The following is a 23,022-nucleotide window of genomic DNA, read 5'->3' on the forward strand; positions in this document are numbered from 1 at the left end:
TATTAGTAAAATCTATCCCAACGGGGGAGCCACAGAAAGCAAGCAAGTCTTAGACCACAATTGTGATTTTTAATTTTACTGATGCCCAGTTATACCACCGAGAGTTTTCCAGCGTGACAACTTTCCAAACTAAAGCAATGAAGTAAAATGGCGTATACATCTGTTCAACATGTGTTGAAACTTGACATACAAGGAACTTCCAGGTAGTCATCCAGCGTTCAACAGTGAGGGCGCACAAGCATATGTTGTGGCTACGTTAGGTTAGCATCATTAGTCCTACTTGTAGTGATAAAGCAGAACAGTTTCACTTAGGCATATCCCTGACTATGCTTACAAGCCAGACAGGATAGCAAATGAAGAAATACCTTTAAAAAAAAAAGCAAACCACCCAGCAAACAAAAAACCAAAAACCCAAGCAATAACTCCCCACCACCCAAACCAAAGAAACCCAGATTGTATTAACAGTACTGAAGATGCTAGCTTTGAAGCTGTTAGCAGGATAGCTCTGTCAAGAAGCTGCAACTTAGCTCACCGGCCTGAGCAAAGCATTGCTTCTGGGAAAAACCAACCAACCAACCCACCCACCAACACCCCCCCGCTTTTGCTTCTGAGACTGGAACCAGTATCTCCACACAATACTCTAAAGACTCACCAAGCAGTGCAGGAACAGCAGGTGAATTTCTGCACTGCTTTCATTGTGCAGATGAGTTTTACAGGTTTCCAAACAGCCATGCACCATTACTCGCTTTGCTTGTAAGTATTTTACAGGCTGTTAAAGGAACCTCTAAAAAGTACAGAATGGCATTTGTCCTGGTTTCAGCAGGGATAGAGTTAATTTCCTGAATCAAGACAGAAATAGAAATTTATAACATCACAGGAATATTTTGTTGCTCTTGGTATAAACTCCCCAACTAATTAAACTATATACTGAATATTTTCTATGTTACCACCTTTGATTTTTTTCCTTCCTTTCTACATATTGCTGAGAGCACTAAAATTCACCAAGTAGCAATTAATGTGATTCTCTTGGCTTTGAATGCTTCTTGCAAGTCTCCTGTGGTTAAACCTTCCAAGCAGTTTCTCCTTTTGATGAGTATTTGAAAGTGTTCTGTACTAAACAAACCTAAGCGTTGCAAACAGAATCACTCGCCTCACTGCTACGGAAAGCTAAACTGACCTCTCCCAAATCTGAAGTCTTCCATCTGACTGAGACAGCGATAAGCACATGCATGGCAGAATCTGCAGTTGTTCCTGACCTTACTTTGAAAAATTCAAACAAATAAATTCTGAACAGACTCCAAAGCAGCTAAGATGCTTAAGAATTCCTGTTACTTAGAGGAAAGAAATTATTGCATGACTCATCAACATTTGCCAAGTCCACATCCTTGCCTCAAGATATTTCCAATAAGCATGTGTTTAAGAAGGTAATTACTGTTTATACCGCAAAACAGTCAAGTCATGAAAAGTAGTACTGTACAACTACCGCATACTAAGAGTGCTGATGTGTTACATTACAGACAGTAAAATCAGTGTACAAACCCCCAAAATCAAAGACATTATGAAAAAATGAGTGTACAAGCATTTTAAAAATGAATCTTTCACAAAATATGATTAAAGTATCAACCATATTCACAGAGACCTTTCATGTCAGAGCTATAACCCTTATAGCCAAAATTCCACTGTATAACAATTCCTGCTATTGTTATTTTAAAGCAATTATGCTTAGCGTATTTTATGAAAGTGTTGGTTTTGGGGGGAGAAAAGAAAGGGAAAAAAAAAAAAGGGAGGGGTGGTGGCTACAAAAAGCACAAGCATATTCCGGAAATCTTTGTGAGGCACAGATGCCAAAGGCATTTCGTACATTACTAGACAACATTTACTTGCTGAAACCTTGGTTCTAATATTAAAAAGCAACACAAGGAAACCTCAGCTATATTATTTAACAAAGTTATGACTGCATCAGAAGACATTAAGACCTGTCTCTCTTGTGATTGACATCAAGATAAAAGAAACCCTTGATCAATTTATTTGCCTTTTGAAATTATATCCATGTAAGTGAAGCTTGGAACTAACCAAAAACCCACCAAACAAACAAAAAAACCCAACCAAAACCCCCCAAAAAGGCATTGAATTATATTGGCAAGAGTACTCTTGATCTATACAACAATGAAATACATCTGCTCTGTATTCCGTCGGCTGTTTTTTATGTCCCCATTTCAAAAAACAGTCTCTGTATGCTTTTTAAATTTGCAGGCTTGCCCTCAAAATAAAAAAAAAATTTAAAAAAAAAATATTAAGCTCTAACCTCGGGGAAAAGTTAAAGTAATGTGAATTCTTCAGCTGCTACTTAATGTAGTATTTTAAATCTAGTATATTGTTATCTGCAACCTGTTGTATTATATATTATGAACACATTTCACCATTTGAAATAAAAAAAAAAAAACAATGAAAGACCACAGAAAAATAAAGCATATGATAATCTTCTCACACACTTAGGTAAGGCATTTGCTAGGACCACTGGCAGCTATTATACCACCCGCTCTTGCACAGGGATGCAAGTTTTACAGCTAGGGTTCCTGAATAGTCAGTATGTAACTGACATTACATGGTATCATCACTGTTGGTTTGTAAGAAGTTGATGTTTGAAAAACTTTCAAGGAAAATTCTTAATGGTATTTTCAGGAGACGAAAAGGTAAGTTACACCACTAATTCCAAGATAATTTATTTAAGGATCTTAGGGACCATCAGGTAGAAAAATTTTTAGAAGCAGCATTCTCTCATGCTAAACTGAAACCTCTCCCAGAAATTAGGTATTTCTAGAGCACACGGCAATCATCACCGCAAGTTAAACTTTTGTAAGATCCTGCTTTGTACCAATCACTGACCTAACTCAAAATACATATACATATCAATAAAAAAAAGCCATAAGGCTCAACTCAGCACAGAACTTGAGATTTTTTTTTTTTTTTCCACATATATTATTTACATGTGTTGTTAAATTACCTAGTCACAGAAGTTACTTTTAAATTTATTTAAAATGCAGCTTGGAGTCTGACAACATTCAGAGTGGTATAATACTTTTCTGCAACAGAAAGGGCCAGATCTACCCTGACACTGCAGTCATGCCTTAAAATATTTCTATCAGGATAAACTGCGGAAAGTTAAAGTTTAGAACGGTACGGTGAAGACAGTATTCTGGGTTGTGGGTTTTTTTTCCATCATCCTGGCCTCCAGAAAATCTGTAAGGCAGCCCAGTCTTGTATGCTTGCCAAAGGAAAAAGATATTCTATCTCCGAGTATATCTGAGTAAGTTCTGCACAGAAGTCGAACATCAGTGAGCTTTCCAGCAGACTCACACGGAGCACTTTTTAAGGTTATCAAAACAAAAGTAAGTAAACTGTACTCAGTTACTGTAGAACTAAGTAGGGGAGTCAGGAAGGGATGAAGCTGGTTTCTTTCCCCACAGTTAACACACTCTTGTACATGCCTAACGTTACTCTATCCTGAAGGGCTGCTGTTTGCCAAAAGTACCCCCTGTTCCCCAACTACCTCTCCTCACAGTTTTAGCACAGGTACAGTACCTGCAGCATAGGTTAACTGTTAAAGAATATTTCTGGATTTAAACCTATTCCTTCAGTTGTGTTTTGTGGCAGGCAACTGTCAGGATCACACGCCCTTTAAAGAAGCTACAAAAATTAATGACTTTTCTGAATTGAAAAACTGAAAACTACCTAGCACATGTTATTAGAATCGGCTGCCTTATGGAAGGAAATGGTTGCTCATCACCTTCAAAAAACAGGAGATAAAGTGTCTTTACATAGTCAGAAATTTGACTAATGCTTGTCTCAAACTAAACAAATATATCTAAGTAATGCAAAACTAATCTGTTCTTATTTTATTAGAATAAACAGAGAAGCCTGAGGTATCAAAACATTAAGTATTTTAAAAGTAATGTCATAATTTTTATCAAGTCTTGACTGCTCCTATTTCTCCACCTTCACTGAAGTCACACGCTTGTCATTGAAAAAAAAAAAAAAAGAAAAAATTGAAATCACTTGATTAAATCATCCCCAAGAAAGAGCCAAACTCTATATAGTAGGGAGAGAGGGGAGGGAAAAAACCAAGTTGCTTTTATGAGAAATACTCTTCTGATCCTGATCCAGTAAAATCACCAGCGACTGCAGTGTAGGCAGGCTCAGACCCTGAGAACTAACTCTGACGCTGCTGACAGCAGCTAGAATTTGCCCTCCAAAGTTACTGACTGTAGCATTGGTTCATAATAAAAAGATATTGACTAAAAAGAGAAAAAGAGGGTAATTTGGTCCTGTGATACCAAGACAGAGATATTTGCTAATCAAATGTTACTCATGTTTTGTGAACACAGTGAGTAGTTTAAACATGCTGTACTAATAGCACTTTTTACACAGACCATTTCCCCCTCAAGATTAGAAATATTCTTATGAATCATTTCATTTTTACTTAGAAAGACTGTAAACTCTGCTCTGACACCACTGAATATGGTGAAAACCAAGTAAAAAAAAACAAAACAAAACCTTCTTACAGCCTTCTCCACAGACTGAATATTTAGAAAATAGTAATAATATTTTCTTACCTCCTTTTCCAAATATACTTTCTTATCATCCAGCGTATTATAAAGAGTAAAGAACTGCTTCGTTTCTTTGTGAGTTGCTGAGACTGCAAACAAAAAAAAGGATAGAATAATAAAAGAGCATGAGGCGAAACGGAACCTGTAAAAATACTTTGTAGGCTTTAAATAATATACTTTCCACTATCAATAATGGAAAACACTCTTTAATACATTCTGGAAGAATATTCCCTCTGCATGTAAGTCTCCAGCTGGGTTTGCAGCTATCAGATTTTATGAGAACAACACAGCTTAAGTTAAGCCTCAACTGCTGACAGTCCTTTATGCAAACATACGTTGGCACTATCAGTTGTGCTTCCTTACCACTGCCTGTTCATCCTTCCTTCACAAGCTTTACCCTTACACCATACAGGTTGCTGTGCTGCTAACAGTTGCCCTCGCATAGCTTGCCCATGGTGGCAGAGAGGCACAGACTCAGCAGGGACAGATAGGAAACAGATAATCTGATAGTACTGTGTGGAAAAAAAGTGCATTATACTATATATATATTTTTCAAGCCACACATGTGCAAGATGCCCAAGAAAGCTTTTACTGTTTTAAAGCCTTTTTTTCCTCTTCTTACAATTTATTCATGCAGTTAGGATTAAATAATACTTTCTTTTCAAATAACACTTTCTGGTTTAGGTGATTATAGCAGATGTTGGTCATAGCTCAGTGGGGAAGGTAAGGCTCAGACACGCATTCCCTTTGGGCCTACAAGATGATGACTGATACTCAAATCTGCTAAGCACCTTAACCTTTCGGTACTTCATATATAAATGAAGCCCCCACCTACTGAGCAGGTAGATGCTCTGACCATAGATTATTTGTCTGAATTCCCTTGGACATGACAGAGAAAACAATGTGTAGAAAATTGACTGAAAGACAACTTTGTTGTCTTTATAGCTGGACTTGATTAAATAAACTGCATGGCACATAAGAAGCAAAGCGGGGGGAAGGAAGTACTGGATTTGTACTCACTAAAGAGGTACACCTATTCCATGCATTGAGTTAGACCACGCACATGGAAGACAGCACACGACTATGTCACTAGAGATGCCTCATCAGGGCAAGGGATTTGGATCAAAGTTAGATAACAATTTTAGAACTGCACAACCTTCAAGAGCTTAGGTCACACACATATTTAGTAAATGCAGAATACCTTTAAAACATTAGCTAGTTCTTCTTGGTAGAAACTTACTTTAGCTTATGCTAATACACAAGCTACATTAAATATACACCAGGAAGTACACTGGTCTGTTATCAGTTTAATGGAACAACTTTAAAATTTTATTCAGTGTGCATGCTCCATACTATCCATGCACAGCAAACGCATACCTATCCAAAAAGTCACCCGAGCCCATTTTCCCCATTTTATAACCAGATACCTCATGTCAATGAAAACAATGAAAGCAATCCAATGTTAAAAGCAATTAATTAAACACAACTCGAATTTACAGCAACCTCATTTGTAAATGGTGAATTAAGGACTTTCTAAACATGCTGGTCATTAATGATTGAACCTGTTGCAGACAAAATTTACTCCAGAGATCTTGTGCATCAAGTTTCGCCCTCAGGAAAATTCTTATAGCCATCTTATAAAGCCTTGAAAATAGGGTGTATAACATGAATACCAAAAGACCCTTAAAATACCACAAAATTAGCAAGTGCTGTTGTTACATGCCATATGCTTAAAATGCAATTGCCCTCCTTCCAGGGCTTTAGCCTGCAGCAGGATGTTCCTGCTTGATATACATACCCTGACTGTAAAGTTCAATAAATCTCTTCTGATACTGTGTTAGCTCAGCTCGGCTGGGTACTTCATCAATCTTGCGTTGTAAAATGGCTATTTCTCTGTTTCTTCGTGCCTGAATAGAAAGTTAGGAGGGAGAAAACAAAGCCTCTTCTTGTTCTCTTCTTAAAATGGATGAAGCCCCCCCCAGCAAGATTTTGTTACCAAAAAAATTAAAAAAAAAAAAAAAGCATTGGCTGAGGCTCAATTTTTTTTGTAATTGATTTGTGATGAAAAAACTTTTAGAACAACCGAAAGAAGTATTAGAAGTTACAAGATAAGAAAAACGTCAATAATTTTGTACAAGTAAATTTACAAAGAGTTACTCACCAATAACAGCCGGATCTTTTGAAGTTTATCTTTCTCAGTTTTGTACTGCTGTTCTATAATCTTATTTGGCTCCTAGAATTTGAGAACCCAAACAATTGTGTATTACAGTAGCAAAAATGTGCAGACTGGGTTTGTTTTCTGTGTTTGTCTATCTTCCATTTGATGGCTCCCGCAATAACACCCACATTTGCTGTTATTTTTAACAATGATTCATAATCTGCATAAAAAATTTGACATCTTTTACTGTAAACAAGTGCATTTTGCTAGCTTTTAAGCCTTTGATGTTTTAGTTTTTAAGGTTTGTCAATAGTTTTTCCGCTGCTTTTCAACAGTCACACTTTAAATGAAGATATGTATCGGAAGACTGCCCATACTCCTTGTCTGAATGTTTATACTCTGATTCAGTGGTGGGGTTAAGGATAAACATGGCCCAGGACAGAACATAAATCCTCTGACCTGTGTTCTAGATTTCCTGGATTGTGGACTTTAAGATAGTTTTTCTTGTTTAAAAATGTAAGATTTAGGTTTGCATTTTAATTTTTTCATGCTGCGCTCAGGACAGCAGCATCATGGAACCTGTAATCTACCTCCTTTCAGAGGCATAAATGTATCAAATGTTTACCCACTGAAAATACAAGTAATTCAAGCTTTTCCTTTTCTATTCATTCATTATTCATTGCCATCAGTCTGGATGCACTTGTGTTAAAGCCTAACTTCTGATAGCTGCTCATGGCATACAATGTACTGAGCCACTGAAAACTTGTGCTTTCATTCTTCAAATAAATCCACTTTTAAGAAAAAAAACAACCAAAACAAACATGCTTTCTGAGGAAGACCTGTTTTTGTCAGAGGTATGCACTGCTCTTAACACAACATCCAGAGATTCTTCTTTACTACAAAGACAGTAAAAGGCACAAAAGCATCTGTGAGTTAGCCCCATGGGTTCTGCAAGAATAATGAACACTACTACAGCTATTTTCAGCCTCCTGTATTTCTATGATTATTAGCCTGAACTGTGGCTTTACGAGTGGGGGAGAACAGAATTTTTCAGAGATTGCAACAGATGCTTTAACGCTTACGAGAATGTGCCAGAAGTCAGAAGGACCCAAACCAGTATTTTAAAACACAAATTGAAAATAAAAACTTAGACGTTTGCTATTACCTGTTCCTCCCCGTTTTCCACTGCCTCAGCTTTCAAATTCTCAATATCTTGCTGAAGTCTCTCCATTTCTTCCTTTAAAACAAAAAAAGTTTATGTTGCTTTTAACTGAGACCTATGCTCTTAACAGGGTAGAGCAGGAAGCTTGACACACACACCTCTAACAAAATTGTGGAGTACTCACCAATAACAGCCGGATCTTTTGAAGTTTATCTTTCTCAGTTTTGTACTGCTGTTCTATAATCTTATTTGGCTCCTAGAATTTGAGAACCCAAACAATTGTGTATTACAGTAGCAAAAATGTGCAGACTGGGTTTGTTTTCTGTGTTTGTCTATCTTCCATTTGATGGCTCCCGCAATAACACCCACATTTGCTGTTATTTTTAACAATGATTCATAATCTGCATAAAAAATTTGACATCTTTTACTGTAAACAAGTGCATTTTGCTAGCTTTTAAGCCTTTGATGTTTTAGTTTTTAAGGTTTGTCAATAGTTTTTCCGCTGCTTTTCAACAGTCACACTTTAAATGAAGATATGTATCGGAAGACTGCCCATACTCCTTGTCTGAATGTTTATACTCTGATTCAGTGGTGGGGTTAAGGATAAACATGGCCCAGGACAGAACATAAATCCTCTGACCTGTGTTCTAGATTTCCTGGATTGTGGACTTTAAGATAGTTTTTCTTGTTTGAAAATGTAAGATTGCCCAGGACAACATAAATCCTCTGACCTGTGTTCTAGATTTCCTGGATTGTGGACTTTAAGATAGTTTTTTTTGTTTAAAAATGTAAGATTTAGGTTTGCATTTTAATTTTTTCATGCTGCGCTCAGGACAGCAGCATCATGGAACCTGTAATCTACCTCCTTTCAGAGGCATAAATGTATCAAATGTTTACCCACTGAAAATACAAGTAATTCAAGCTTTTCCTTTTCTATTCATTCATTATTCATTGCCATCAGTCTGGATGCACTTGTGTTAAAGCCTAACTTCTGATAGCTGCTCATGGCATACAATGTACTGAGCCACTGAAAACTTGTGCTTTCATTCTTCAAATAAATCCACTTTTAAGAAAAAAAACAACCAAAACAAACATGCTTTCTGAGGAAGACCTGTTTTTGTCAGAGGTATGCACTGCTCTTAACACAACATCCAGAGATTCTTCTTTACTACAAAGACAGACAGTAAAAGGCACAAAAGCATCTGTGAGTTAGCCCCATGGGTTCTGCAAGAATAATGAACACTACTACAGCTATTTTCAGCCTCCTGTATTTCTATGATTATTAGCCTGAACTGTGGCTTTACGAGTGGGGGAGAACAGAATTTTTCAGAGATTGCAACAGATGCTTTAACGCTTACGAGAATGTGCCAGAAGTCAGAAGGACCCAAACCAGTATTTTAAAACACAAATTGAAAATAAAAACTTAGACGTTTGCTATTACCTGTTCCTCCCCGTTTTCCACTGCCTCAGCTTTCAAATTCTCAATATCTTGCTGAAGTCTCTCCATTTCTTCCTTTAAAACAAAAAAAGTTTATGTTGCTTTTAACTGAGACCTATGCTCTTAACAGGGTAGAGCAGGAAGCTTGACACACACACCTCTAACAAAATTGTGGAGCTGACCACACACTTTGTATTTAAATTTTTAAGATTAAACAGCATTTCCTGCTTAAGGGTAAGGCATCCATTATCACTCATTACATAAAACTGTCTGCTTTTATCAAACATAGGAACAAATTTATTTCTTACTTGCAAATATACTAGATCCAGCTAAGACGACTAGTGAGTGACATGGAGAATGAAACCGAGGAAGCAAAGGAATATTACAATAGCAACAGCATGACACAGGACTGCAACATACGGCATTTGTAAAAATGAACGAACCTAAAGTTACTTGCAAAGTAGTTTCCATTACAATCTTTTAGAGCTTTCCAAAGGAGCATGTATGGGAAAATGAGGTTCCTATGCTCAGTCTATGCCTCAGGGCACTATTTCTTTTTACTTCTTTTCATTCTATTAAATCCCATCCACTATTGTTTAAATAGAAGAGAATAAAAAGAATTTTGTCCAATCATATTTCTAGGCAGTCCATAAACACAGCAGTAAACAGGACAGCAAAACATGGTAATTAAGCAGTAAAACTGAAATACGCTCTGAAAACTGCAATAGCTTCATCTCAGTCTTGTCTCTTTTGGTGGGTTGCTCCAAAGCTAGGGGCCTTCACGAAGCCCTCCTCTTTGGCACTGTACCTCTCCTCAGATCACTGTTGGCTGCATTATCCAAGAAGAGACAATCCAGTTCAGGTTGAGAAGAGCACAGGTGGGTATCTAGCACAGCCCAATCTCAAACTTACATTTGAGAGCTCCCTGTCAACCCACCCCAAGTTGCTCTCAGCAGAATGGTAATGGGAACAAGAAGAGCCACAGCTGTGACCACTACAAGGCTGATCTGACATTGTATGTCTAGGAACTGCCCTTTATTAAAGAGTCCCAGGCGCAACAGAACACTGAAGGCCACACTAATTTAGATGCCTTGGCAGCCTTCTTTACACCTCCCTGCCTCAGGGCAGGGGGCAACTCCTTCTGGTTAATCCAGTTCCAACGTTCTTGGTCATCAGTCGTGTTGCAGATATGATACGCTGCAGAACTGGGCAACTGTCCATGATTCTGCTGCGAATCAAGCTGGTGGCAATATTCAATATGAACCTGGAAATACCAGTAAATGGGGCAGCAGGTGGGGTGGAGGGTGGCGACAACAGGGACACATGACACAACGACAAATCAGGAAGAAACAGAATGCTTATTTACCAAGTTTTAAATTAATCCTTATATAAGAAACTAAAACTTACCCTACAATGTGCTTTGAACTCTTGCTCCTGGCTTTTTAGGTTTTCATTCATGGCCACCAGTGCTCGCAGACTCTGTAATATGCTAAATTTGAAGATCCAGTAAACCACATTAGACTTTTAGTTTCTAATTTAAACAGATGGAGAACTAAAAGACATTAGAACAAGCTTAGTTCTAAATACATTTCCAATAAAATCTGTGTAAATAAAAAACCCAAGTATCACCACTGATATACCAAGATCAAAATAAAAATGTACTATTACACTGAGTATTTTGATGGTTTTGCTATGTTCTGACCTCATTATTGTGGAAGTTTTGCTACAGCCTCCTATTTAATTTATGTGAGATCAAGGCTTCAAGTATGAAGAAAATAAATCAGGAAGGCCTCATCTACTTGTCAAATGTGTCTAGGGTTCTTCTGCTTTAAACACCTACAATTATTTTCAACTACAGATTGACACTTTTCATTCTGACTGAATACTATGGTAATATTCTCCTGTCTTTGGAAAGCAAGCTGGAGAATCATTTCATTTTTAAATTTTAGTTATTTGTTTAGGTTAACAAAGCAAGAAACATTGAATGATTCATCTTAAAACCATCATTTTTCAGAATTTCAAAGGTCACAAAGGAAGAAACTTACCTAGAATCTGCTTGGGATTCTATTGTTTCTAAGGCTGCCAATTCCTTGTCCAGCTTTTCACTGGAACTCTTAACCTAAGGGTTGCAATTAATAATAAATTGAAATACACTTCCACACATGAAATGATTCATGGTACTCAGCTTTCCCACACCATGGGATCAGCGAGGTAAGTTGCCAAACACCTTCACCACTTAGTACATCCCAAAACACACAGATCTCTAAAATGATTCAGTTAGAATCAGTGCACAGAAAAACAAAGAAAGATTACCTCAGTTAACGTCTTTTTTGCTTCGGTACATTTTGCCTGCAGATCAGCACATTTAGCTTGCAACTATTATGAAAGAGAAAGAGAGTTTGATTCTATATTCACGCTAATTACACCTGTAATGGAGAATAGCAGTATTTGAGCTGTTAATAATGGTTGTCTATTAAACAACAGGCCAACCATCACAAACACTGTCTTTCTTATCGTCTACTCTGAGAGCACTTGATTGAAAGAATTCTGATTGAATATTTAATTAATAACAAACATTTTCCACCTGACCTTCTATATGTATTAGGTCCATCCCAGAATAAACAGCAGCTTTTACAAAATGGATGTCACCAGAATGCTAACTTATTGGATAGAATCTCTGCTAAATTGGTCAAAGTTATTTAGCCTGGTTATACTGGCCTAGTTTCATACCAGGCTAAGAAGAGTCCCATTTCGTACTTCTCCAAATAAGTTAGGGTGATTCAAGACTTGCATAAAAGCACCATGGCACCATACCATAGACATGTCCACACCAAATAAGCAAGCTGGTTTATGGTTTTCTTTTGTGTAAAGTCTAATAAGAAGGCAGTTAACAAAATGCCACTGAATATTTCACTTGTCAAATAATTTAGAGGCTAATTTTAGAAGAACATCCTTCTTTAAAGTCCTCATGATTTAAGATAACATTGCAAACAGTAAGAACAAAAATGGGACATGGGTTACAAAAGTGGAGCAGGAGTGTTGCAAAGAAATGCACATTTGGCTTTCTGTTCCACTTTTTTATGCTGGTTTAGTTTGCTGTTCACAACATGGAGCTGTGACTGAACACTACACTCATCTCTTTCCACAGCCGAATTTATAAAGAGAAAGCTTTTTAATTGTTTTTCATATTTTTCACCAATAATTCACCTATAGACTGAATTCTAACTAGTTGAAAAAAAAATATAATTTAAGCCTGCAGTCCACATCTCATGCAAATTGACATAAAGATTAAAGAACTATTTGTTATGAGAACTCTTGCCAAAACTTACTGCAGTATTGAAGCCAGAACTTCACCAACATTTTTTAAAAAGGGGGGTCTTGACTGTCACCGATTTCAAAAGCCGTCTTTGGCAAGTGGTTAAAAAAATTCAGCCAAGAAATTTTTACTTTACTAAAGTGATAGAAGGATTATATTTGGCTTATAGCTGTCAGTACTTTTTTCCCCATATAAAAACATAGCACTGAGACTGTTACGTACTGGCAATAAGCAACACAGAATTAAAGGGCCCTCAACTGTTAAAATGGCAAATAGCATGATAACAGATTTAGAAAATACTTAAGTTTTCCTGTGGATTATGAAGTTTGTTTGGCAGTTAAAAGCAGATCTGTAATGAAGTAAAGTCTCTACCAATTTTGTGTGGTTTACAAGCGTTTCCTCTCCACCCCAAACTGCTTTCTTCTTCTCAGTAGTATGTGGAAAGAAAGCACACACATTCATTCATACGCCAGGGAAACTGGTAAAGGAAATTACTTGCACCAAGCATGAAAATGTAATCCACTCAACATATATCTAGTTACAGGCATATTCTGTATTACTAATTCAGTAGCCACACTATGCTACAATTCTTTAGAATAAAGAGCCACCTGCTACAGAAAAAATGCTTTTGAACATTTCAGTCATTGAGACTGCATAAAGACATTGGCACATCCTATCTGCTTTCCAGATCATAACGGCACAACACAGAATAGCTGCAAAAGCCACCCACAACTGCTAAGCTCGTTTACCAGACTTTCTTGCTGCTCAACTAGGCAAGAAAGATGAAGGAAACAGCATGGCTGGAGAACTGTGCTAAGGCACATTTTCATTTTTTGAAACCTGAGCTAGCTGTTGCAGTTTTCTAATGCCACTCTTACCACACAATTGTACCTAGGTTGTCCTCCCTAAAATTAAGCTTGAGTAACTGCCTCCAAGAACACAAACTGTTCTCACAATGCAAGGGCTGTAGTGCAGGGTTCTAGTACATACATGCATTCAAACTGAGCATGCCTCCAGTACGCCTACATACTGCCTACAGAAAAACTGCCGATGGATGTGAGCTGGTGGACACAACCAAAATCCATTCAAAATCTGTACAACTGTACTAGAACATCCTTAAACCTGAGCAAATGTGCCCCCTTTTATAATAGGGCAGTGCTAAACTGTTGCCAGTCATGACAACAAAGCTGCTTATCTAGAACAGGTTTGCAACCCGCTAGCTCAGAGCGGATGCCGAGAGAGCCTGCATCTGCCTCCATTCTACAGTATACACTTAGCACATCTGTATCTCCCCTCATATATATTTGTCTTACAGCCTTTGTGGTTTAAAAGAAGAGTTAAAGCGTGACAGAAACGTACTGCAATGACTTAGGATACACTGAACATCCTCCTTTTTTCCCCCCACTTCTGAAATTCCAAAGATCTCATTCTGTAATTTGTATTATAGGAAAACCACCTCAATCCAACATGGGAATTCACGCAGGATTTAACTGTCTGTAAGACCATATTATGATCTTGAAAGTCTGACACTTCAGCCTGCATTTAAATGCTAGGTATTGTCAATATTTTTTTGCTAACAGTCATCATCTTGACAGGGCACCAAAGTTATGTTTGACATAAACAGACATGGAAAACTCATATTACCAAAGCGTTAAAAGATTACAAACTCAAGTAAAAAAAAAAGGTATATTTAATTGCAGTATATCATCATAATTATAGTATATCATAATACTTTCTAATATTTCACTCTAGAATGGAGAGGAATTGTGACAGACATGGTTTACATTCAACACACAGTGCAAACAACAATTGTAGTGCTACTGACTATGAAAAAAATGCTATTTTTAACAGATGGGGCATGCGAGAGGGCAACACAAACAGAAATGCATCAGTTTAAGAAGAACTACACTAGTTCGGCATGTTCCAAAGGAAATGCATTCTAATATTTACCAGTTAAAATACTGTCATACTCTACCTTTTGAAAGTCTTTTTTTATGCAAAATACATTAAGAACCTGCACTGGTTCTTCATAAAGCTTTTTATTAAAATTGGAAAAAAAGAAGAGAGAAACAGAACAGGATAGGCAATTAGTCTTTCCAATTTTTTGTGCATAAGTTTTATTTTTATAGCTTTATTTAAACTTAGTGTAACTTGAATGTTAGTCAGAGACTTCAAAAAATGGTTCATAGCATATGCTTTACTGAAAGGAGATTTAAGTTTTGAAGGGATAAATATCCTTTAAATAAAAGGCTTTATTGCACTGTTAGAGACTATTTTATTCTCATTTTAAAAATAAATAAAAAAAAAGTCAAGTCTAGTAAGTGGCTGAGCAGAAAGGTTTAAAATCTAGTGCTGCCATAGTTATACCGTAGTAGGTAAGGCTTTCAAAGCTACCATTCTATTACCTCTGTTGTTTGTAAGACTGAACACATCACTGTCTCATAAAATGGGCCATACAGACACCTATCTTTCAGAGCCCTGTACCCCCAACATTTAATAGGTAAAACCAGTTAAGATGTAAGGCATTAAGACATTACTGACAAGAGCAGAGCAAAACAAAACAAAAAACAGATGAAGGCTGTTGGAGCCGTGCTATACTTGACAGAGTATCAACCACAGAAGTCATCAGCAACAGTTTTTCCTCAAGTACTGTTTGCTTTTTGGCAAGCTCTCCCAGTTACTGACTCTGATGCAATATGTTTTCATCAGATTCTGCAAGCTAAAGATGGCACGGTGCTGATTACAGCCGTATGCCTAATTAAAAGCAGCACTTCATTAATGGCATAGCTTTTCCACTTACACTTTTCTGGGTCTAAATGGCAATAGCATAAGTAGGTTGAAATACAGGAATGGTGGTTTTTGCTCTTATAGATATGAACAGAACATCAGTCACAAATTCAAGAGCCTTTCCCCCCTAAAACAAATGTGAAGATGGGAACCAAGCAGCGACTGTGCAAAAACACCCGCAAACAAACAAGCAAAAAACCCACCTTAGTCACTCAGACAAGCTGGCTCATATGAAGGACAGGAAGTGATAAAAAGTCATTTGTAGCATATTTTAGAGTAACTTCCTAAACTGTTAAAACAACCCATTCAACGCTATAGCTAACAAGTCAAATGGATATACTCTCTCTGTTTTTCTCCAAGAGGTATGCAAAAAAAAAAAAAAGGAAAAGCGTGTTTTGATTAGCTAGCCCCCTCATCACAGACAGGGCTATACAAATTTTTAATATAAAACCAGCAACATTTCTTAGTAATAAATGTGCAAACAAGACATTCAAAGATGCTGAAATGAATGTTCAGCATGACAAATTACTGGTATAGAAGATAGCTTGCAGATCTTTTCTGGATGGCAAAAACTTTGTGACCAACCACATTTATCAATGTTTTCTTCTTTATTACACACACAATACTTACCTCTTCCAGGAGTTTGTTTTTTTGTAAAATCTGCTTATTCAGAGATGCCACCTTCCTTCTATGTTGCTGGGCAGCTCCGAGCCTTTCTGGTCGCTCCTCAGCAGAAAGCTCAGATTGCTAAAATAAACAGTAACAACAGCCTGTTGGACCTCACACCATTACTCGTTGCTTTTTCAGTAGCTCAGGAAATGCCAGAGTGGGACACACCTGTGATATTCCTTATCAAGAACTGCACCCCACTATCCAACAGAAAGAATGACTTACAAATTTATCTCGCAACAAGATAAGGAAGCAGTTGAACAACTGAATTATATCGCAAAGGTAACAGGTAAAGTAAGCTAAAAATAAAGTCAGGTGCCCTGGGATGGGTGGAAAATACTACAGTATACTAGAAAAAAGAAATAACTTTTTGCATCAGCATTACAGTTAAACCTGGTAGAGTTCTTAAACAGAAAAAATACAAACATGCTAAAAACTACCTTAAGCAGTGGTATTTACTAAACTGCTGAATCAGAGATGCTCCATACCCCAGTAAGTAGATCCAGAACTTTCAAAAGCATTGAACAACTGTTTATTTAGATTCTGAAATACTGCCTTGGATGCATCTTTATGCTGAATGACAATGACATACTCAGTGTGGTAGATACATTTACCACTCTAAGCACTTTTTTTGTGTGCGCTTGTACACTATGGACACCAGTCTTTGAAAACTACTCAATCCAGCATGCATTGCCAAGAAAGTGTCTCATAAATACATAATGAAGACAGCAATCTGGATCCAGTCTCCTGTTGTCTCTGAATTGTGAAATGAAAGCTGTCAGAAACATTCTTTCCCAGGAATAACATTTATAATAGAAGTTGTATATTTGCAGTAGACAAAAGAATGATTAAAAATCAGTGATAGCTAGATGTCCAAGTGATTATTTGCCTAAACATTCTTTGTACCTTTTGAAAATCCTCACTTTAATAGTTACATCCATCTGCTTTGGTAATTTGCTTCATGCACTCAGACTTCTTTTTCCAGCTAATCCACTTTCCAATATTTTGTTAGAAAAACAGTTAATTTTCAAGTACTTCAGGTGCTACTTTGCAGAGTCTGTCAAAGACTTCAATATTAAGTGCTTTTTGAATAATTACCAATTGTTGACAACCACTACAATGTATAATCAGCAAAAATGTTACAGGAAGTATGAAATACTCCTCACTCATATTTGCTCCTGGTATCCACTTTAGGCAGATGGGTAAGCAGGTCTTCATTAACAGCTTAATTTTAAATAAGAGGCAAAACCTGTCTTCCTCTTCTCCATTTTCTACATTATTCATATTGAAGAGCAGCTTAATGATTTGTTATACTTTTACATCCACAGCAAGACAAGACCAATTCTGACATCTTAACCCAACAATTCACGTACTTTCCTTCCATTTTTAGGAAAGCTAAAATGCCTCTAAGCAACACCTGTAACACTGAACTATTCAACAAATACACACTCAGATTTACTTATTCCTCTCACTATTTAGCAAAATCACATTCCCTCATCATGTCATGCATTCTAAGACCCTATCCTTCTCACTGTACGATTAGCCTATCTAATACGCATAACATGCAAATCAAGAAAACTGGAAATGCAAGAGAAAGAAACATGAGATAAACCAGTCTGAGACTGATTTTGCAAAAATAGTAAAAATCCATACAATACAGCTTTGGCATAAAGAAAAGGTCACGTCTCAAGATGTGGACTGTTAAAGCTTGCTTTTTGAAAATGGGAAATAACCATCGCTATAATACAGAGGTTTCCACAGAAAAATCCTTCTGGTCTGCAAATGAAAAAGCTAGGGTTAAGCCTCATGCAGTCAAATTAGGCTAAGGATCTGCCCTGCAGTAACACTACAGCTTTAAAGTTACTGAGGAATCGGGTTCCAATTTGTGGAGAAAATTGCATCTTTCAGCATAGAAGGAAGAAAGCACAAATTATAGAAGCTACTTTGCTTTTGAGACTATTGTTATTACCTGGTCTCTTACTAGACTGAAACAGCAGTTGCCTTTTCAACATAAATTAAGAAAGCTGCATCTGAGCAGTAGTGTCTCTGACTGTTTAAGATTATCAATTTACTACTCTATCTCAAAACAAGAACTTCAATTACACGTGACAAAAAGGGATACGTGGATACATCCTTCAACTTTTCTGTTAACACACATTATCCCCACCACTGACAGGTGTAGACTCACTTCTGCATTCTTCCCCATTCCCTGCAACTGCTTAACTGCTCTAAAAAGATTTAGCCAATTCAAATAAACAAGTTAAACAAGAAGCGTTAGTAGCCTCATTTTCTATGACAGAATTTGTTACGTTAAAACGCCATATTAATTATGCATGAGGATCACTAATCTATGGCAGCTCAAAAACTGCTAGCCAAAATAAATGGCTAATTCCAGACTTTAAGAGCCTGCCTCCCACTGTTCACATGTAAAAGTTTTAAATGGGAAGGAAGAAGGAAATATATGCAATGGTTATTCTTTGTAATAAGATTCTCTCACACACATTAGTGCTATAAACTTTCCAATAATTAAAGAGAATTCAATCAATACTCTACAGAACTTCACATTCTTTAAAAAAAAAAGTCTGTGTACAAAAATACACACTTTGTAGCAGAAAATAATTTTGTTTATCTCTTAATGTTCAACCATCTCCTACTAGCAAATAGACTTCACAGGTTTAGCTCTGTGACTAACTCCATCATAGTTGCCTCAATTTAAAGGCCAAAAGCGGGGGGGGGGGGGGGGGGGCCGGGACAAAAAAAACCAAACAACAAAACAGCCTCCAGCCCCATAACAGTTCAAATCTGTTTTCAGTCAAGTTTCATGTAGATCTTTAGCAGTCATTTCAATGTACTTTGCCATCATTTTTCCTTGACACTTTCCCGAGGCTCAGGAACCCAAAGATAAAAATCACTGCATCTCACTTTATTTCTGAGGGTTTCCTCAAACCAAAAAATATAAAAACAACCAATTTGGTATCTTCCTTGAATGACAACCCCTAACCATACTAAATGGTTGAAATGCTTTTTGTATGCTACTTCAACCGACTGTGTAGGGTGTATAGTAATATCGGATACAGGATTCTAGAAGTCCAAAAATATTCTGAGTCAGCTTCTCAAGATATAAGCAACTTGCAAACAGCATTTAAAACTGTTGAAGTGGATTCTCCTTCAAGCATTTTTGAAGGGGGTGATTTTGAGACAGCACTTCTCTAGTTTTAGTCATTCTCTCATTTTACCAGGGAACAAGCTTTTCCTCCTACTCGTTGTAAATTCTCAGAGGAAGAATCCTTCTAACATACTAAAATCAAAGCTACTTTGAATAATTGGCCTTTGAAAGCTGGTGATGAATAGACAGATAAAAGCCATGTTAATAATTTTCTGCCAGGATTTTTAGACAGTGAGGAATGACACTAGAATCTACCTTCCAGTTTACCCAGCAAGTTAACACAGCAGCAGAAAAGAGGGGCAAACGCAGGAAATTCTATGCATTGATCTTCCTCAAAAATGTCATCTTGTAAGAAAGCACATGGCAACATCAGATCTAGAATTTTGTTTGCCAGCTATCTTCACTGGGCCTGTGGATTCTATTAAGACTGGCAGACAAATATGCACTGCTGTGTTTGTCTGACTATGTATAGTTACAAGGGGTTAAAACTGTTAGAACTGTATCTAAACATTGCTGATGCTTCAATAAACTGTTTGATAACATCCTTAATTCTCTTTTCCTGGTGCATGCAAGCACACACAGGAATTTTTTTTTTGGTCACATCCAATAGATTTGAAAAGCAATATATTTTTGGTTTGACTTGAATCAGTTCTTACTTCCCAGAGTATTAATCATTGTTCTACTATAATAGTCAAGGTCCTGCTGCCTTCTCTCAGAACAGAAGAAATGTAGCATTGAAATATGACCCTTGGGCTTCTGTTCTTCCAATCCTTTATAATAAAGGCAGGCCAAGAATTTGCTATAGTCTCTGTTGAGTTATAGGGTTTATCTCCCAAATGGGAAAGCTCCATACCTCATGTGTGTCAACAAAAAGGAAGAAATACAAGAAGAATATTGGACAAATAAGAGCGACCTATAACTCATATGTGGCAGTGATGTATTGTATGTATTAATTGCTTGAAGAGCCAGATTTTCTTTTCACATTACTGTAAAAACAATCACAGTTGAAGACAATAAATGGAGCTAATAATATACACAGTTAATTGCCTTGACTTCTAAAAGCAACAAAGGTTTGTTTTTGATGACACTAGATTCGGAACGAGAGATCCAGGGCATGACTGATAATTGGAGCCCAGTGCAAGCAAGATCCCAGAGTCTGAAAATCCAAGTGGAAGGAGAACTAGATTTTTCTCTGGGCAGGCCCACAGAACTGTATTTCTGTGCTTAACACTGAACATATTTTAAAATGCATTACGAGTTTAGGCCTCTGGTTTGAACAGATGTCAACCCAGGCCCTTCTTTATTCATGAAAACATTTAAGCAAGTGCTTAAACCCAAACTACTTACGAATCCAATTCAGGAATATGTGCTGTCACACCAAAAGCTCGTGCATGTTTAAATCTCGTTAAAATACTTTCCTGAATCCTGACTGTGTTGTTATCCACAGCATATATGAGACAGTATTGTTTCAAGAGAATCATGGCAATTAAGTTGGAAGCTTAAGGCCTAAATTAACAAGCTATCAAACGTGACTTGGTAAAACATAATCAGGTAACATACTTACCTTTTCCGCGTATTCTGACACTATTTGCTTGATCTCGTCTGACTGCAGTCCAACAATCTGGCCAACTGTGCTTGCTGTCAACTTGCCCTGCAATTGTGTCGAGATAATGTTTGGAGTTTTGGAACTGCCTGTGCTTTTTACATGGCAATTTCCCCAAGCTCTAATTTTAACAGAAATGTACAAAACCTTTATACCGGCCAAAAATCTCTAATCATTAAAAAAGACCAAGAAACATTCCGCCCCCCCAAAAAACTTTGCTGATGGAAATTTCTTACTTACAACCTTTTAGCAAACAACAGTGGTAATTTGAATTCAGATTTTCAAAAACTTACTTCGAATTGTATTCTGTATACTGAATTTTGCATGCGCAGTAATAAAACTCACTTTTAGACAACATTTTGAGCCAAACTATAACAATGCAGATGTGTGAAAGAACGCACCTTTCCAATTGGATGCATGTACAAAAACAATCTTCAAGTAGAACTGAATTCTACAGTGGATTTCAGTAGAAAGCATGTCAATCAACTTTGAGACTAGACTAATTACTACCTTTTCTTCTGTGACTTCAGCATAAACAGAAACAGTGTTTAACAACACTCTCGCCCAGAAATCAAAATGTAAGAATTTTCAAAATTACAACAGCCTAAAAGTTCCATTATATTAATGACTACAACCAATTAAGAATTTGAGAACAAGATACATATCCAGTATTTTCAGTGTTTTACACTAATAGTGTTGTTTATAAATATTTATCAGTGCTTTGATATCAAGCGCGCCTTGAAACGCATACAATTTTCCTCCACTCTCCCCAGTAAAATGATTACTCCTCTGGATATCGTCACAAGATGAATAAAGTAAGATCATACTGCATTTGGGTAGCTGCACCATGATGTCTTTCCCCTGAAATTATTCTTGTAGAAACCATTTGAAAGAGGCACTTATTTATACTTTTATCATTTCAAGGCAAATGATAAAGTAATCAGCCTCATAAAAATTACTGTCTTCCTAATTCATCCATTCTTTCTTGCACTCCCTTCATGAAAATTTAAACGCAGTCATTCCAAGACTTCAGACTCACCATTAACCCGATTTTAGGAACAATTGCCATAACCAACCATAATTTAAACAAAGCTGTATCAGTTTTAAATGCTGCTTACCTCTTCTGTTGCCATTGCAGCCATTCCAGTCATCAGAGTTTTAATGCGAAGCTAGGGCAAAATATGAGGAATTACACATAACAATTTATCTTTTATTATTTAACTTATTTCTGCCTAGTGACAGGGACACGTATACAATTAGTATCACATAACACATGTATTTTAATGCATATAATGGGACAGTAAGTCTATGAAAGTTAAACAAGAGGTGGCTAAAGTTATCATACGAAGGAAAATTCCTTAAAAAAGTACAGGTTCACTCAGAGTATTCAGTTCCCAATATCAACCAAAAACTGACCTCTTAAAAATGCTTGGATTCCAAAACAAAAGTTGAATTTTTTGGTACTAAACATCAACAAACATTTAATTTTATGCATCAATTTCAGGTTCCATATTCTCCTGCAGGAAGCAACTCCTACTTCAGCTAAGCATGGAAATTTTCCTTCTTGCAGAGAATGACTGGGCAGTGATAACTGCTGCCCTCCCCCCAAGTTAGTAACATCCATGCCTACTGTGTATATGGCACACCTCTTCAGCAGCCTGAAGGTCATCTTCATCACAAGGCTCAGCTTTTCCTGCTGCTGCAAGCCCTGGAGGTAGCGCAATTTTTTTATCTTCAGCCTTTTAAATAAAAATTAAGAAAATACTGTGTCTAGTTCCAGTAATCTAAAGTATTAAGAAAGACAAGAAGAAGAAAACTGGAATATAGCTGTTCTGTTTTTATGAATACACATTAGCTACTGGAACATCCTCACACTCCAATTCATGCCAATTGAGGTGTAACCCTCACTTGACTTCGTAAGTACTCCAGCTGTTCAAGACAGTGTCTTGACAGTGGATACATCTGGCGCAAATATCCCTTATTCCACAACCTTTTAAGAACTACCAACCTCACAAGACAACTCTGGCTACCCCAGAATATGTCTGCTGTACAGGAGAAAGCTGATTTTTTTTTTTTAATGTAAATAATTTCTTAAAATTTAATATAATTTAATATT

General features: G+C 36.9%; 1 protein-coding gene across 1 annotated transcript in view; it reads right to left on the minus strand.

Annotated features, from left to right (window-relative positions):
• The window catches only part of CCDC93 (coiled-coil domain containing 93), a 56,284-nt gene that overhangs the window by 8,675 nt on the left and 24,587 nt on the right, over positions 1-23,022 (minus strand). The window contains exons 9-19 of the mRNA XM_009291001.2: positions 22,553-22,645; positions 22,025-22,075; positions 20,868-20,954; positions 16,099-16,215; positions 11,679-11,741; positions 11,411-11,484; positions 10,773-10,854; positions 9,369-9,440; positions 8,112-8,183; positions 6,406-6,514; positions 4,614-4,696 (exon numbers count right to left, since the gene is read on the minus strand). Coding sequence (XP_009289276.1) covers positions 4,614-4,696; positions 6,406-6,514; positions 8,112-8,183; positions 9,369-9,440; positions 10,773-10,854; positions 11,411-11,484; positions 11,679-11,741; positions 16,099-16,215; positions 20,868-20,954; positions 22,025-22,075; positions 22,553-22,645 — 903 coding nt within the window. The remainder of the gene's footprint in view (positions 1-4,613; positions 4,697-6,405; positions 6,515-8,111; positions 8,184-9,368; positions 9,441-10,772; positions 10,855-11,410; positions 11,485-11,678; positions 11,742-16,098; positions 16,216-20,867; positions 20,955-22,024; positions 22,076-22,552; positions 22,646-23,022) is intronic.

This window comes from Aptenodytes forsteri, unplaced genomic scaffold (assembly GCF_000699145.1).
Source record: "Aptenodytes forsteri isolate BGI_AS27 unplaced genomic scaffold, ASM69914v1 Scaffold29, whole genome shotgun sequence".
Taxonomy (NCBI): domain Eukaryota; kingdom Metazoa; phylum Chordata; class Aves; order Sphenisciformes; family Spheniscidae; genus Aptenodytes; species Aptenodytes forsteri.